We start from the raw sequence: 15461 nt of genomic DNA on the forward strand, positions 1-15461 counted from the left end.
AGACAGCTGCGGAAACCTGTCATCTTACAAAGAAGTGAAATACAGATTGGTACAGAGTGGCATATTCATGCTGGCTTGAAAGCATGATGTGTATGATCGTGTGTGTGCCTGCTTTCATCTCACAAGTGGCTTGTGTTGAGAGAAATAGGTGCCATCTGCTACACTAAGCACTCTCTCAGGTCCTGTTACAGGTACCCTCTGAATAATACATGCCACACTGGTACCTCACATGGGAACATTTCTGCCACATTCTTGAACGCCACACACAGTTTGTTGGCGGAAATATTAAGCCCTCATTTAGTTAGATCATGGAAGATTAAGACTAGATTAAGACTACAGCTATTCCAAATCATACTATGCCCAGTGCATGTCTGCCACGATTAGCGGCTGCTAAAGTTTTATTTATTAATGGTGCTAAAGCATGGTAATGGTAACTAAAGCAAAAATCTAAATATGCACATCCAAAAAAAGTCTTGGCCAGGTGCAAGATCAAAGGGTGAATAAAAAAAATATAAAAAATATCTGCACACTGTTACACTCCCTTTATTCAAAAAGTTAAAAATAGTAACTTTTCGGTCAAAGACCTTTGTCAGGCAAACACACTGACAAAGTTTGCCTGATGAAGGTCTTTGATCGAAACGTAGCCATTTTTAACTTTTTGACTAAAGCAACATATTATTATTACTATAGCTCATACTCAGGGTTAGAGGTTAAACCCTAAGTATTAAACAATTTTCACATGTCAAGTGATAAAATTATGGAAAAATAATTATGGAGGAAGAAGGAATCTATAGAAGCCTATGAAATGTATGTCTTTCAGTGTGACTTTATATCTCATGAAGTAATTTTATATATCTTTGTTTCTCATAAAATGAGATTTTCTATTTCACAATGTAACTTTATATTTTGCACTTGTAAACTTTTAACTCACATGAAAATTTCGTAATTGGGACTTTGTATGATTTGACTTGATTCGAAACTTCTGTTTCACAATGTGACTTTATATCTTGAATTTGTAAACTTTTATCTCACAATGTGACTATTTTGTACTTTGTAACTAATGATGTGGCTTTATATTTCACAATTGCAACTGTGTTTTCATAACTGTGACTCAATATTTTACAATGTGACTCTATGGGTGTATTCACACCAGGAAATTCTGCTAGTTCACTTGCTTTGGTCCAGACAAAATACAATGTTGATTTTTTTTTTTTTGTTATTGTTGTTGTTTGGTGTGTTTCGCTTTCACACTGCCCTTTTTGCAAGTGAACCAGAAATTGTAAACAAAACCACACATGTGCTAAGGTCATCCATTCATTCAAATTCTCCAGCGTACTAGAGTTGGTTTGGATCCGGACCGAGACCACCTCTTCAGCTGGGTCTCTGTGCGGTTGTTTGGTCCACACCCGAGAGTGACTGCTGTATTCACACCTGCTTAAAAGATTAGCACCAAGAGGGAGAAACTAAATTGAGTCGATTCAATTGAACCAAATATCATGAATGCACTTTATCTTGACTAATTGTGACTTTTCTTATCATAATTGTGACTTTGTATTAAAATCGTAACTTAAAATGACTATTTTGTAAAATATTACTTTTTTTGTATCTAATAATGTAAATTTATATTTTGCAATTGCTGCTTTGTTTCTTATAATTGCACTATATTTTACAATATCAAAACATTTATCTCAATGTGATTTTGTGCATTTCACAGTCTCTGCAAGGTCTACAAGATCATCATCTACTAGAAAATTGTGTTGTTCCTTTTCGACATTCTGCCTTTGGGTAATCATGTTTCTCAGTGAAATCGTCTCGGGTTACGACTGTAACCCTTGTTCCCCGAGAAGGGGAATGAGAACTGCCTCGAACGACACTTTGGGGGAAGCCCCTCAGCGTAGCGCCTCTGAAGTATGAATGAAACTGAGCCAATCTTGATTGGTGTTGCGTCATGACGTAATGTGTGACGGCATACGCGGAAGCTATAAAAAGGACACTGGCACACAACAGAGATAGCTTATGTGATGAAGGAAGCGCTCCCAGGCAGGGGGAGGTGTGGCGACGAGACGCAGTTCTCGTTCCCCTTCTCGGGGAACAAGGGTTACAGTCGTAACCCGAGACGTTCCCCTTCGAGGGAACATCGAACTGCGTCGAACGACACTTTGGGGGAACGAGTACCCACTATGCAACAACGAGCCCTGCCTGTCCTAGTGTGAAGCTGCGCACAGGCACACTTAGGACGAGAGCACAAGGGTGCCAGGAGTCGATGGAATGTCCAGGCTGTAAAATCTAATAAAAGTGTGAGGGGTGGCCCATCCTGCTGCATTGCAGACCTCCTGGATGGGGGCCTCTGAGAGGAGGGCTCTAGAGGACGCCATGCCTCTAGTAGAATGAGCCCTCACGGCCAGAGGTGAAGGCAAATTGCGCACCTGGTAGGCCATAGATATAGCTTGGACAATCCAGTTGCTAATGGTCTGTTTGGAAGCAGGAAGCCCCTTCTTGGGCGACCCGAAACAGACTAACAACTGGTCTGACTTCAGCCATGAGGAGGACCTCTGGATATATATTTTCAAAGCTCTGACAGGGCAGAGCAAGTGACGTCTCTCCTCATCCACCGTCACGTGAGGTGGAGGATGAAAAGCCTGCAGAACCGTAGGCCGTGCCACATTAGACGGCACCTTGGGCAAATAGCCTGGCCTAGGAAGTAGGATGGCCCTGATGTCGCCTGGAGCAAACTCCAGGCACCCATGAGATATAGAGAGCGCCTGGAGATCTCCTACCCTCCTCAGAGAAGTAATGGCCAACAAGAAAGCCACCTTAAGGGAAGGGTCCTTGGCCTCAGCCGACTCCAGCGGTTCGAAGGGGGCCTCAACCAACCCTCCGAGAACCACCGCTAGGTCCCAAGTGGGAACCCTGGTACGAGCCGCAGGTCTCATCCTCCAAGCACCACGGAGGAAACGTACGACCAACGGCTGTCTCCCCAGAGGCCCATCACTCAGAGGAGCGTGGAAAGCCGAAATGGCAGCCACATACACCTTGAGAGTGGACGGGGTAAGACCAACTGAGAAGCGATCTTGGAGGAACTCCAGCACTGAAGCCACCGGGCAGTTAACTGGGTCCACCTCCCGCTCTCTGCACCAAACGGTGAAAACATTCCATTTTAGGCCGTACAATTTCCTCGTGGAGGGAGCTCTAGAGTTGATGGTCTCCACTACTCCTGCTGACAGGCCGGCTTCTCGGTACTGTGCCCCCTCAGGGGCCAGACCCATAGTTTCCATAGTTCGGGCCGAGGGTGAAGAATTGAGCCCTCTGCCTGTGACAGCAGGTCCCTCCTGATGGGAAGCTCCCACGGAGGGCCGTCCAGGAGTAATATTATGTCTGAGAACCATACTCGGGCCGGCCACAATGGGGCTACCAATAATAAACTGATGCCGTTGCGACGAACCCTCTCTAGAACTCCCGGGAGCAGAGCGATCGGGGGAAAGGCATACAGACGCAGCCTCGGCCACGTGTGTACCATGGCATCCAAACCCAGTGGGGCTGGATGTGTGAGAGAGAACCACAGTGGACAGTGAGTCGTCTCTCGAGACGCGAATAAATCCACTTCCACTGGGCCGAACCTCTGACATATGGACTCCACCACCTTCCCCAGGCCTCAGCCCCTGCCTCGACAGGATGTCTGCTCCCTGATTCTAATTCCCTGGGATGTATGTTGCTCTGAGAGACAACAATTTCCCCTGGGACCACAATAGGATCCGATGCGCCAGTCTGCATAGAGGGCGAGACCTCAGACCCCCTTGATGGTTTATGTAGGCCACCACAGACATATTGTCCATCCTCACAAGGATGTGATGACCCTTGAGATCCGGCAGGAAGCTCCTAAGAGCTCGGAACACCGCCAACATTTCCAGGCAGTTTATATGCCAGGAGGAATGATGGTCCTGCCATGGACCTCTCGAAAAGCGGCCGTTTATTACCGCGCCCCAGCCCGTGAGGGAGGCGTCCGTCGAGACGGTTTTCCGGCGACATGACGCTCCCAACACGAGACCTTGGGACAGAAACCAAGCTTTCTTCCACATAGATAGGGAACAAAGGCATCTGCGCGTGACCCTGATCATGCGAAATGGGTTTCCCCTCGGGGAGAACCCCTTGGTTTTCAACCACCACTGCAAGGGCCTCATGTGCAGGAGACCGAATGGAATGATATTGGATGCTGCTGCCATGAGGCCTAACACTCTCTGGAAATGTTTTACAGTGATGGCCTGGCCTAGCTTTATCCTGGTCACCGTGGCCAGGATGGATTTGATCCGTGCAGGAGACAATTGTGCCCGCATCGAGACCGAATCCCACACCACTCCCAGGAACGTGGTTCTCTGGGCTGGTGCCAACACGCTCTTTTTCGTGTTGAGTCTCAATCCCAGGCTCTGGATGTGGGCAAGGACAACATCTCGATGCCGAACTGCCAGCTCTTGTGACTGGGCTAGAATCAGCCAGTCGTCGATATAATTGAGAACCCTGAGACCCTGAAGCCTCAGTGGTGCTAGAGCTGCATCCATACATTTTGTAAATGTGCGAGGGGAGAGAGCTAGGCCAAACGGAAGAACCCGATATTGGTACGTCTCGCCCCCGAAGGCGAACCTCAGGAACTTCCTGTGAGATGGAAGGATGGAAATGTGGAAGTATGCGTCCTTCAGATCTATCGTGACAAACCAATCCTCGGATTGAATTTGGTTCACGATGATGGGAATAGTGAGCATCTTGAACCTGAACCTCCTCAGAGACCGATTCAAGCATCGAAATACTCTACTAAGGGGACCAGACTCTCGAGGCTGGCCTCGGGCATTAATCGGGATTCGTTCTTGGCCCCCCGAAGCGGATCTCCGGCAGGGTTTGACCAAAAACGACTCTCGATGTGCGGACGCGAATGCTGCTGCCTAGGACCTCTTTGTTGAAGCCTTCTTCGCCTGTAGGACGGCCCTCAGGTCGCCCGGCTTAGGCTGAGGCTTCGGCTGAGAGCGTCGTCTATGCCCCCAGGCTGCCTGAGGGGGGGCTCTAGAAGCGACGCTCTCCTTTTGCGCCTGTCTATAGGCGGAGGAGCTGGCAGATGGCTGCAGCTGCCCACCTGGGGCAGGCTTCTTAGATCTCGAGCGGCAAGGGAGGTATTGTTTAAAGGCTGCAGACTGTTTCCTTGCCTCCTGGAACCTGTCGACGACGATATTAACTGAGTCGCCGAACAGGCCAGAGGGCGAAATTGGGGCATCAAGGAGGAAAGCCCTGTCCTTCTCCTTTGTGCCTGACAAATTTAGCCATAAGTATCTCTCGGAGACCACCATTGCCGCCATGGAACGGCCGATAGCACGGGCTGTTTCCTTGATGACTCGGAGAGACAAATCTGCGGCCTTCCTCAACTCCGCAACAATTTCCGGAGTTGGACCCTCGCCCTCATCAATATCCTTAAGAAGGTCGGCCTGGTATGCCTGCAGTACTGCCATTGTATGCAGACTAGCGCCAGCCCGACCCGCAGCCATATAAGCCCTGCCCACTAACGCAGATGTATCACGGCACGGTTTAGTGGGCAGCACCGGGGTTTTTAGGGATGATGCAGACTCGGGGGCTAAATAAGTGGCCAGCGGCTGTTCCACCCGAGGCATCATCCCATAACCGTTCTCTCGCCCCCCCAAGATATTACTATATTTTAACACAGGGGGGTTGGACACGCGAGATGAATGAGGTTTGTTCCACGATTTACACAACTCGTTGTGTAAATCTGGAAAAAACGGTAAACCCCGATGACGAGGTTGCTCTCTATGCTGCAGGAAACGCTCGTCCAACTTGCTTTTAATAAGTGTTTCCTGCTTCTCATGTGGCCAACTGATATTAAGACGGGCCACTGCATGAGAGACAACCTCTACCAGCTCCTCATATGCGGGGACATGGGGTGGCGAGTCATCCCCAAAATCCCCGCCCTCGATGCTGAGCACATCTACTTCCTCGGAAGCCGACAGCTCAAGCATCGGGCTCTCCACTCGTGCGGAAGAAGCCACAGGGCGGGCTTCCGCACGAGGCGAGAGAGCATCGGAACTGGCGGATGAATCGCGAGAGCGTGCCTCGGCAGTCTCGAGATCCGCCGCCAGATCCATCTGCGAGCCCCATGAAAAGCGTCGCAGCGCCACCATGGGGCTCGCGAGCCCGGCCATCCCCAGTGAAAACGGCCAGGCGGGAGCGCAGCACACGGATTGGCAATCTCTCACAATCCTCGCAAGCAGCCCCCTCGAGAGCTGCCCGCGCATGCTGCACTCCCAAACAGTGCACACACATTCGGTGTGTGTCTCCACCCGTGATATAACGTGGGCAGGGATGCACACACCTCGTGAAACTGCTCGCCATAATAATGCTTGTGACTAAGGATAATACAACACCAAATAAGACACACAAGACAGAGAGCTCTTGATGAAGAACAGAAAGCTATCTCTGTTGTGTGCCGGTGTCCTTTTTATAGCTTCCGCGTATGCCGTCACACATTACGTCATGACGCAACACCAATCAAGATTGGCTCAGTTTCATTCATACTTCAGAGGCACTATGCTGAGGGGCTTCCCCCAAAGTGTCATTCGACGCAGTTCAATGTTCCCTCGAAGGGGAACTATTATTCACTGGAACACTCTATCAGAAGACATAAGTATGTGCACATCTAGTGACATGTTTAAATTAAAACTAAAATATAATTTAAAAACAACTCAAATCTATAAACACTGATGCAGTTGTGGCTGAGTGTTATTTTTACTGTTCTGTTTGGGAACACAGTCATCTGTTTTTAGCAAGCCAATGTAGTCCATGTTGCTTTAAATGCTAATGAGCTCTGCTGACCACGCCCCTCTCTTCCGTGGGGTGACGAGCAGTACTGTTTACTTTAGCCGTGAAACTTGCATACTACCACATATTAGGAAAGGTGATTTGCAAAGATTCATAACCCTTATGCTCAATTCTTCTGTAGATGAAGCTCGATCATGAATGATTCGCGCGAACACATTTCGGCAGATCGGGGATCAACTCTTTCCCTTCAAAACGAAAGTAACGTTAATTCGTAAAACGTAAATGACGACTGCTATGTTCATTATAACATCCAACAACAAAACACCTCAGTCGCTTAATATGAGACGTTCTTGTCTTCCCCTGCACCAAAATTGACACAAGGGAAGGTCTAAGGTACGCCGGCCTTCTCAATCAACTATCGTGGGAGGGGCCTGTGCAGAACTACGTCATTCTGCCAGGAATCTCAGAACAGCCTGATTTAAGAAAGGGGATTTTAAAATAGGGATTTAAAAAATAAAAAATAAAACACTGGGTGGATTTTTATCATTACAGGATGGATGTTTGCACACACTTTCAACACACATTTATATTCAAACAACAACAAAAGTTAATTTTGCATCCGATGACCCCTGTAAAGTGTGATTCATACCATCCTGACCAGAAGAATGAGAAAAGAGAAACAGAAATGAACTGCCTAAAATACTGAGACAATGCTCAAGATTTGCATAAAGGTAGAAGGCTGCTGTGCTGGTGTTTTTTTAGATGGGGGAACTTAAGGGCTCTTGCAAGCAAAGCAGTAAATCCGCACAAAAACATCTGCTAGTGTTGTCTGGGGAAATACCATTATTTCACACAGAGGAAATCCTTCTGTTCTTCACATATAAAACAGCAAGTATCTTATCCAAAGCTTTTCTGGGCTCTCTCTTTCTTTTTCCCTTGTTGTCTTATAGGAACGTTTCACCAAAAATAAAACATAAGTCAATGATTACACAGCGTCATGTCCCTCCAAACCCAAATTACTTTTTCTTCTGTGGAACGTAAAAAATTTTTTTTAACAGTGTTAATTTTTTCTTTTATCCAATGAAAATATATGGTGACCAAGGGAAATCAAGCTTCCAAAATGATTTAAAAAAAAAAACATATAAGCAGCATATATGGTTCATGTATTATATGTTAAATTCTTCATTCTGGTATTCAATCTTGTCTTGGCAACTAACTCAAATAAAAGAAGTTTAAGTTGAAAAAATTATATAATTCAATGCTAAATAGAAATATTAAATAATAATAATACGAAAATTATAAAAAAAAAAAAGTTTAACTAAAATTAAAATGAAAACTGAAAATATAAAAATAAAATCTAATTAAAGATATATTTTTCTTTATTTATATATCAAAATATTTTTTTATTTTTTTATCCTCTGTGATGGCCCATGGTAACTTTTTTTTTTTTTTTAAATGAGCAGCATAAACATTCTTAGAAACTTTTTTTTCTTTTTTTACAGAATAAAGAAAGTCATGCAGAGGTGAGTAAATTATGACCAAACTATACTTTTCAATGTACTAGACTTCTCTTCCATTTTCTCCTCCTCCCTTTTCTTCCCTTTTTTGCTTGTCCTTTCCCTCCTCTTTTCATGTTTCTTCCTGATTCCTCTGCTCTTCACATCTGTCCTCCCATTCCCTCCGTCTCATTAACACCAACATGATATACAGGGACAATCTTAGCAACTTATCAAAGCAAAAACACACTTCATAAAATATTGCCACTCTACATAATTTATTTAGATGCTGCCAAGAGGGCAAAAAAACATACATACACTCAAAAAAAACAAAAAACCTACAAGAAACATTAATGGAAAACAAGAAGCAAGAAGAAAAAAAAATGATAATTTTGAATAACAGTAAGAAATGTTGTGGTTGTTCTTTTGGAGATCTGGTTTCGTGTGATAGGTGGAGGTCATGTGTTAAAGGTGAAAGGTTTGATTTACTCTGTGGGTCTGTTTATCCCATTGAGTGTGATATTGACATAACAAGTGTCTGGATTCTCAAAGAGAACATAGTGTCCTCCAAACACACAATCTGGAGGCTTATCTCCATGAATAAGTGGATAATGTTGGTGCCCATGCTGTGAAAGTGTTGCTAACATGGCATGATCCCACACTGCATGAGCAAATCAGACACCACTCTCAGATGGGTTTATCACCTCCAACACACTTATATAAACACACATTCCACTATCATTTTATTTTCAGGATCTGTTCTACACTTTTTGCCTATCAAAGTCTTTATGTCTTATATTGTTGATTTTTTTTGTTATTTTTTCTCACTTTTTCTTATAATGCAGGGCTGTCAGACCTTTCAATCCCAATACCCTTCACCAGACTGTCAACTCCAGGGATCCACTTATAAGCATTTATCCACTTATAACCTTTTTTTTTTTTATAATTACTTTTTTTATTATTGAAAACTGTATAAACGTTTCAAATGAAAACAATATAAACTAGTCATTTTCAAAACTTGTTAAAACTTTTAAAATATTTTTATACTATTTTTCTTTTTCTTTAATGAGACTTGATAATTGTATAAAATCCAAATAAACCAGTATGAATACAATTATTATAGCTTTGCACAGGTGATTTTCAGCTTGATTTTTACGTTTCACCCCTTTTCCTTTATTCTAAGTGTTAAACATTTTTATCCAATGTATGACTACTTTATTTTTATAATAGATTTTTCTTGAAAATGGTATAAAAAAATTCAAATTAAAGCAGTATGAATTCAAGAATTTTCATACCTTTGCATGTTTTAAACTAGATTTTTTTAAGTTTTATATATAAATATATATATATATATATATATATATATATATATATATATATATATATATATATATATATATATATATATATATATCCCATGTGTTACTTTAAAAGATTTTAGAATTATTTTTTTGGTCCCACTTCAATACAATATTCTAGCAGTATCAAACAAAAACAAAAATGAAAATGTGGGGTTGTTTCTTTCAATAAATTAACTATAAATAAATGTAAAATTATATTAAATAATAAAATAAATTACCTTCATATACAACCAGCTGAAAACCCTTGCTTGTAATGTATGTATAGGAGGGATGTGGAAAAGTGACATCTTAGGTTGCCATCTGTATTATACTGTAACAACTTGTGCAAAGTCCCCACTGTGAGCAAAACTATAAAGTGAGAAGACTTGTTAAAATGAATAAAGCTGCTGTCTGCACTCTTTACTCTGCGATCGCTGGGACTATTGAAAACCCCCAACCCAAAGTTTCATAGTGAACTCAATGTGATATATTAGCTGTCCTCGAGAACAGAGATAGAGAGAGGGAGGGAGGATGAGAAGATATGGAAGGTGGGTGTTTAGACAGTGAGACGGCAGGTTAGGAATTCTCTCCTCTCTTCCCATTAGGAGAAACCAGATACCGTTAGTTTAATCAGCATCTAAATATGGGTGGCTTCCCACAGTTTCACTCTGTTGTGTATAAGTCCAGAACTTTTGCTGTCATGCCTACAGTAATCCAACTAGCAACCCAACTTTATTGCTCAGATGTTATTCTTTCAAAGCTCATGCAGCTGTCAGTTGCCTATGATCTAGTGTTGTTATCTGTTGTTTGATATACTTTGATATACTATTATACATATATTTCTATTTGTATTTCTTATGCATGCATGCTTGTGTGTGTGTGTGTGTGTGTGTGTGTATATATATATATATATATATATATATATATTACAAGCTTTGAAGATTTGACCAGACATTGGCTCTTCTCTACAGTTTTGAATGTTGCTTTATTAGCCCTGTTTCCCTTGATATTTCCATTCCTTTTTCTGCCTTTTCTCTCAATCCCTCATTCTGTGCTAATCAGCACTTTTGTTTGACATGCATTGACTATAGCAAAGAATGCACACACACACACACACACATACTAACATGTGCTGAGCTAATGCCACTCGGAAGGATTTGTCTGGTCTGGCAGTTCTCCACTGTGTCAGCTCTCACGTGGTGTGTCAATTGCCCTGTCACCATGGAGATTCAGCATTTCCTGCCCTGTCATCCAGTGATGTGAGTCTGTACCTGAGCTTGCATTTCTCTCCTTCACACACATGCAGCCATGCATTCCTCTAAGACCTCTCCCTCTCTGTGTATAAGGTTTAACTGATGAGCCAGAAAATTAAACCCAGTCCTCGAGTATTTAGAGTCCAAAATCACTTCAAAGCCTTGCTGAGGGGAGCATCATATGGCCATGCGTGACATCTGCATCAAATTAAAGCTTTACATGAACAGGATCTTCAAACCCTCCAGCGTATCTGTCACGACCAATCAGCCAATCGCAAACCTCCTCCTTAAAAAACAGGGTGAAAAAGCAACTGTCTTTGAAGAGTTGACTGACGTCAACTGTCTTTGATTTCTTATAAATCACGCTTTTCTATCTTATTAAAGATGTTATGAATGATGCATCTTCTTTAACCAATCATCATATGTGTTAAAAGACTTGGTAAAGTGCTATGTTATTGGAATAACAGCGAATAAGTCTCACATACTCTCCATTTCACACAGAGATGCAACAACTCTCAGAAAAAGAGTGAGACTCAGGACAGTTTTGTGTCAGAAATCCCATCCCATTTCCTGACAACTAAATCCTCAAAATTTTCCAGATTAAGCAATACTCTCTGAGTGTGCATAACCAGCCATGACAAGTAGAAACCTGAGTAAGATGCATTGCTGTAAAACATATATTGCAGTTGCTCCTAAAGCTTTGGCTTTAGTATACTAAATCAAACAAGGTATTTCTGGTGAAAATAGTTCGTTTTGTGCTGTTTGACCTCAGTAAGTTTATTCAAACAGGTCTGTCACATTTTGCACATTCCTTCACTAATGCACTTTTTTGCAGTATAAGTAGTGTGTATCATATGTTCACACTGATGAGGTAGTACACTATACTTGGTAGATAATTTTCGCACTTAAATTTGAGATGAATCTGAAGTAGCAACTGATTTTTTTTTATCTTGTGTATTGTGATGTACTTTCAGATACTTTTCAATGAAAATGTAGAGTGGGCACTTGGTTCTATGCATTAGTTATTTATTTGATGGTGGCGGATCTGAATGAGATATTGAGGTTGACTGTTGGGGGATGGTTTTAGCAGACTAAACAAATGGAGAAATCTGGAATTCACTGGAACATTGAAACAACGGTTAGATTTATAAGCAAAAAAAAAATGCTCAAATCAATTGCTCGCAATAAGATCAACAACATCTTGCCATTACTGAAATGGAGGTAGGTACAACATAATAGTGCAGTGGTGCTTTTCCAAACAACAATGTAATTCGCTGCTTAACAATTATAGTAAGATGCATTATTGGAGAAACTAGCTAGCTAAGCTGTTTCCTGTAAATATAGGAACTTTGTCGCACACCCATTTATTGAAACTTTCAATAATGGTGTTAACCAAGTGATGGAGTGACAACTTCTGCTAATCAAATCATCTTTGATCAAATTGATGTCAGATTATTGGTATTATTATTATATGCTGTTTGTCGTTGAAACAATGGAGTTTGGAAACACCAAATCATTGAACTATGTGATTATGATCTTGTGACCATAATTGGCCAAGTATGTTTTTGGGAAACGCACCCCAAGGTTAGTTACATGCTAAACCTAGCACAACACCAAACTTTCTCTTAAATAAATAATAATAATAATAAAAAACTTTTTAACACATTTTATTTTAGCAACGTTAGCACTCAATGTGAGTTATTTGACATTTCATTTGAGATGGTCAAGTACATAGGATATAGTAGGCCAGTGGTTCTGAATTCCAACCCTGGCGACCCTTGCTCCGCTCTGCATATTTTGAATGTCTATCTTGTTTAACACAACTGATTCAATTCACCAGTTCATAAGTATAGATCTCCATAAATGAACTGTGTTCCGCTTGACATGGTCCCTACACAGTGTTCACTGCTCTCTCTGTGCTAGTAAGATTAAACTTACTAGAGAAGTGTGACATATAGCTCTGTAAATAAAAAATAATTAATTGAATATCCTGTGATGTCAACTTTGCATGGCACTTACGGTTGAATAGAACAAATGTCTGAAGTGATAAGAGAAACATGACAAGTGCAGAGCGGAGAGTCGCGAGGACTGGAATTGAGAAGCACTGTAGTAGATTGTTCGAGTACAATTAATACATAATTTAAGACACAACTTAAGTCTAAAGTTGTTTTCAGCATCTTAAAGGCTCACTATCTTCAATGACCCACTTGCTCTTCTATCTGAGCAGTGCTGCAGCACTGAGAAACACTTCCTGTCCTTAAGATTGTGTTTCAGTGGAAGCAATCCAAACAGTGAAACCTTACGACACTTTGGATTTCACTAAAGAGAGCTTGCAGTCCTTCAGTAGTCTTGAATAATCTGCTACTTCTCAGATGAGTGGGTTGGGGGATTTTTTTTCTCTGGTTTGCACTCAGAGAGAAAGTGAAAGAGAGAGAATGAACAAGAACTTTTCATATTACAGCTCTTGGACTGTTACATTGCTCTTTTTATATCTTTCTCCTCCACCTTTACTCTCTCGAAAGTCCAGGAGGCACTGAATTGTAGTGTGCAGGACTCATCAAAGCCATTCAAAATCATTTCACATGTTCTGATTAGAAATAGCCATGAAGCAAATAACAGAGCACAGTGAGAGAGTTCTTCCAAGAATCTTTTGGTCACTAAGGGAGAGTTTGAATTTATGAAATGCCCTCGGTTCCTGACGTTTTTACATGCAAGATCATGAATTAGATGTCTAAATCTAAATTTCTTTCCAGAAACATGTTCAAAGTAATGTTTGAAAGGAATGTCCTCAAAATCCCAAAGGAATGAAAGGAATTGCTAATGAAATCATAATTTGGAACTAATTTAATGGGATCAAATAGGAATCTGCTAATAATTTGGGTATAAAACTTGAGTTTATCCAATAGGATTTTATTTGATTCTTTGAGGGTCTTTTGAAATTGGTTCCAAATTATAAGAGGAATCCCATTTGTTTGACTGGTATTACTTTAGCCATGACATTTAACTGGGATTGTTTCTTTCCGCTATAATGTCATAGACAAATGCCTTTTATTAGAGCAGAAATTGCAAAGTTCACAAGGTTTTAAAGGTTATGAGACCATGATGACATATGAAACAGCTGTTCTTGTTCAAGTTTTCTGACAGGCTTCATTCAGCAGAAAGCCACTGCTGTCACTGAAAGCGTACATCAGCAAAGATCAAAATCAGTAGGGAACAGTGGAATAAGATTTGTCAGGGGGTAAGTTGTGTCACCCCCTTAATTTAGCAAACTACAAACAACCCAAACATTGTATATATATTGTATAATATTTTTTTCAATAATGAAGTATTTTAGTTGTTGGTGGGGTAAAGTGTGTCAGATGTGTCCATGGTAAGCTGTTATCTTGGCTGATTTATGAAAATGCAAAAACAGCCATGACAAAATGTGGCAAAATAAGGCTTTGTAATGGAACTTTGAAATATTAATATTTTTTATTGTAAATTATCATATTGTTTTTCTGTAAATTATTTACATAATTCCCCAGTGTTTCCTTTGACATGACACAGTTTACCCCTTGTGTGGGACAAGTTGTGCCACTGGACATCTTTTGTAAAAAAAATAAAGCATAATTGTATTGGCCTTTATATTTTTAATTTCATAACACAGCATTCTACAACTAATAATATTGTATTTCTTTTTGCCTCGAGACCAATTTAAGTAAAAAAAAAAAAAAAGTGGCACAGCTTACCCCACTCTCCTCTAAACCTCAAACTCTTAGGCTGTGCGTCAAAACCAAGTGTGCTGCCTGTAGCCTACCTAGACGGTATTTTGGGGCAATACAGGCGCTGAGCGAACATGCAAACGCTCTAAACACGTATATGATGCAGTCTAGCTAGGCAGCATACTTGCCTTTGAGGCACAGCCGGAGGGACCAGAAACTCCGAAATCTTACTGTTAATTCTCGGGCTGGCTTTGCGCTCGCTGGTAGAAGGAAGATCCGCGAACTGGACCCGGTGTCCGGACATCTTCTGCAGCTCTCCAGTCTGCTCGACCCTGGTCAAAAAACCGGAAAACTTTCGCTTATTTCCCGCTTCCGTCTGGCTGAAAACACATGGAGCTCTGAGTCGGTATATATGAGCTATGGATGTATGACCAAAGGACACAAACTCATTCAAGAGAGAGAGAGAGGGAGGGTGAGAGAGAAAGCTCAGGGGTTTTCAGCCCAAAAAGTAAATAAATAAATAAATAAGAAAGGAACTTAAAGTCCACATGACTGCAGAATTACGTCATTCCAATTTAAAACAAATTGTTCTGTAAGAGATTTTGCGGTGTAATCTTATTTTTTGCATATTTTGCCACACATTTAAAACAATGTTTCATTAACATAATCAAGCTATTATGATTGTAAATTATATAAGCAATAACCATGGAAGTAACTGACATAAACGTCATTAGTGTTTGACCTTTTGCAGTTTAGATGAAGAATGGGCAAACTGACCAATTGTTTAGCTTGTTAATGTTTATTAGACTCCCAAACGACATATAAAATTATTGAAAATAGTGGTTTGATCATTCGGACTTA

General features: G+C 41.3%; 1 protein-coding gene across 1 annotated transcript in view; it reads right to left on the reverse strand.

Moving 5' to 3' along the window:
* Window positions 1-15032, reverse strand: part of LOC132123809 (sickle tail protein homolog) — a 164566-nt gene extending 149534 nt beyond the window's left edge. Inside the window, exon 1 of the mRNA XM_059534475.1 lies at window positions 14832-15032. Within this exon, the coding sequence (XP_059390458.1) occupies window positions 14832-14904 (73 nt within the window). The 5' untranslated portion in view covers window positions 14905-15032. The remainder of the gene's footprint in view (window positions 1-14831) is intronic.
* Between the last annotated feature and the right edge of the window lie 429 nt (window positions 15033-15461).

The sequence above is a fragment of the Carassius carassius genome, chromosome 42 (genome assembly GCF_963082965.1).
Source record: "Carassius carassius chromosome 42, fCarCar2.1, whole genome shotgun sequence".
NCBI lineage: Eukaryota > Metazoa > Chordata > Actinopteri > Cypriniformes > Cyprinidae > Carassius > Carassius carassius.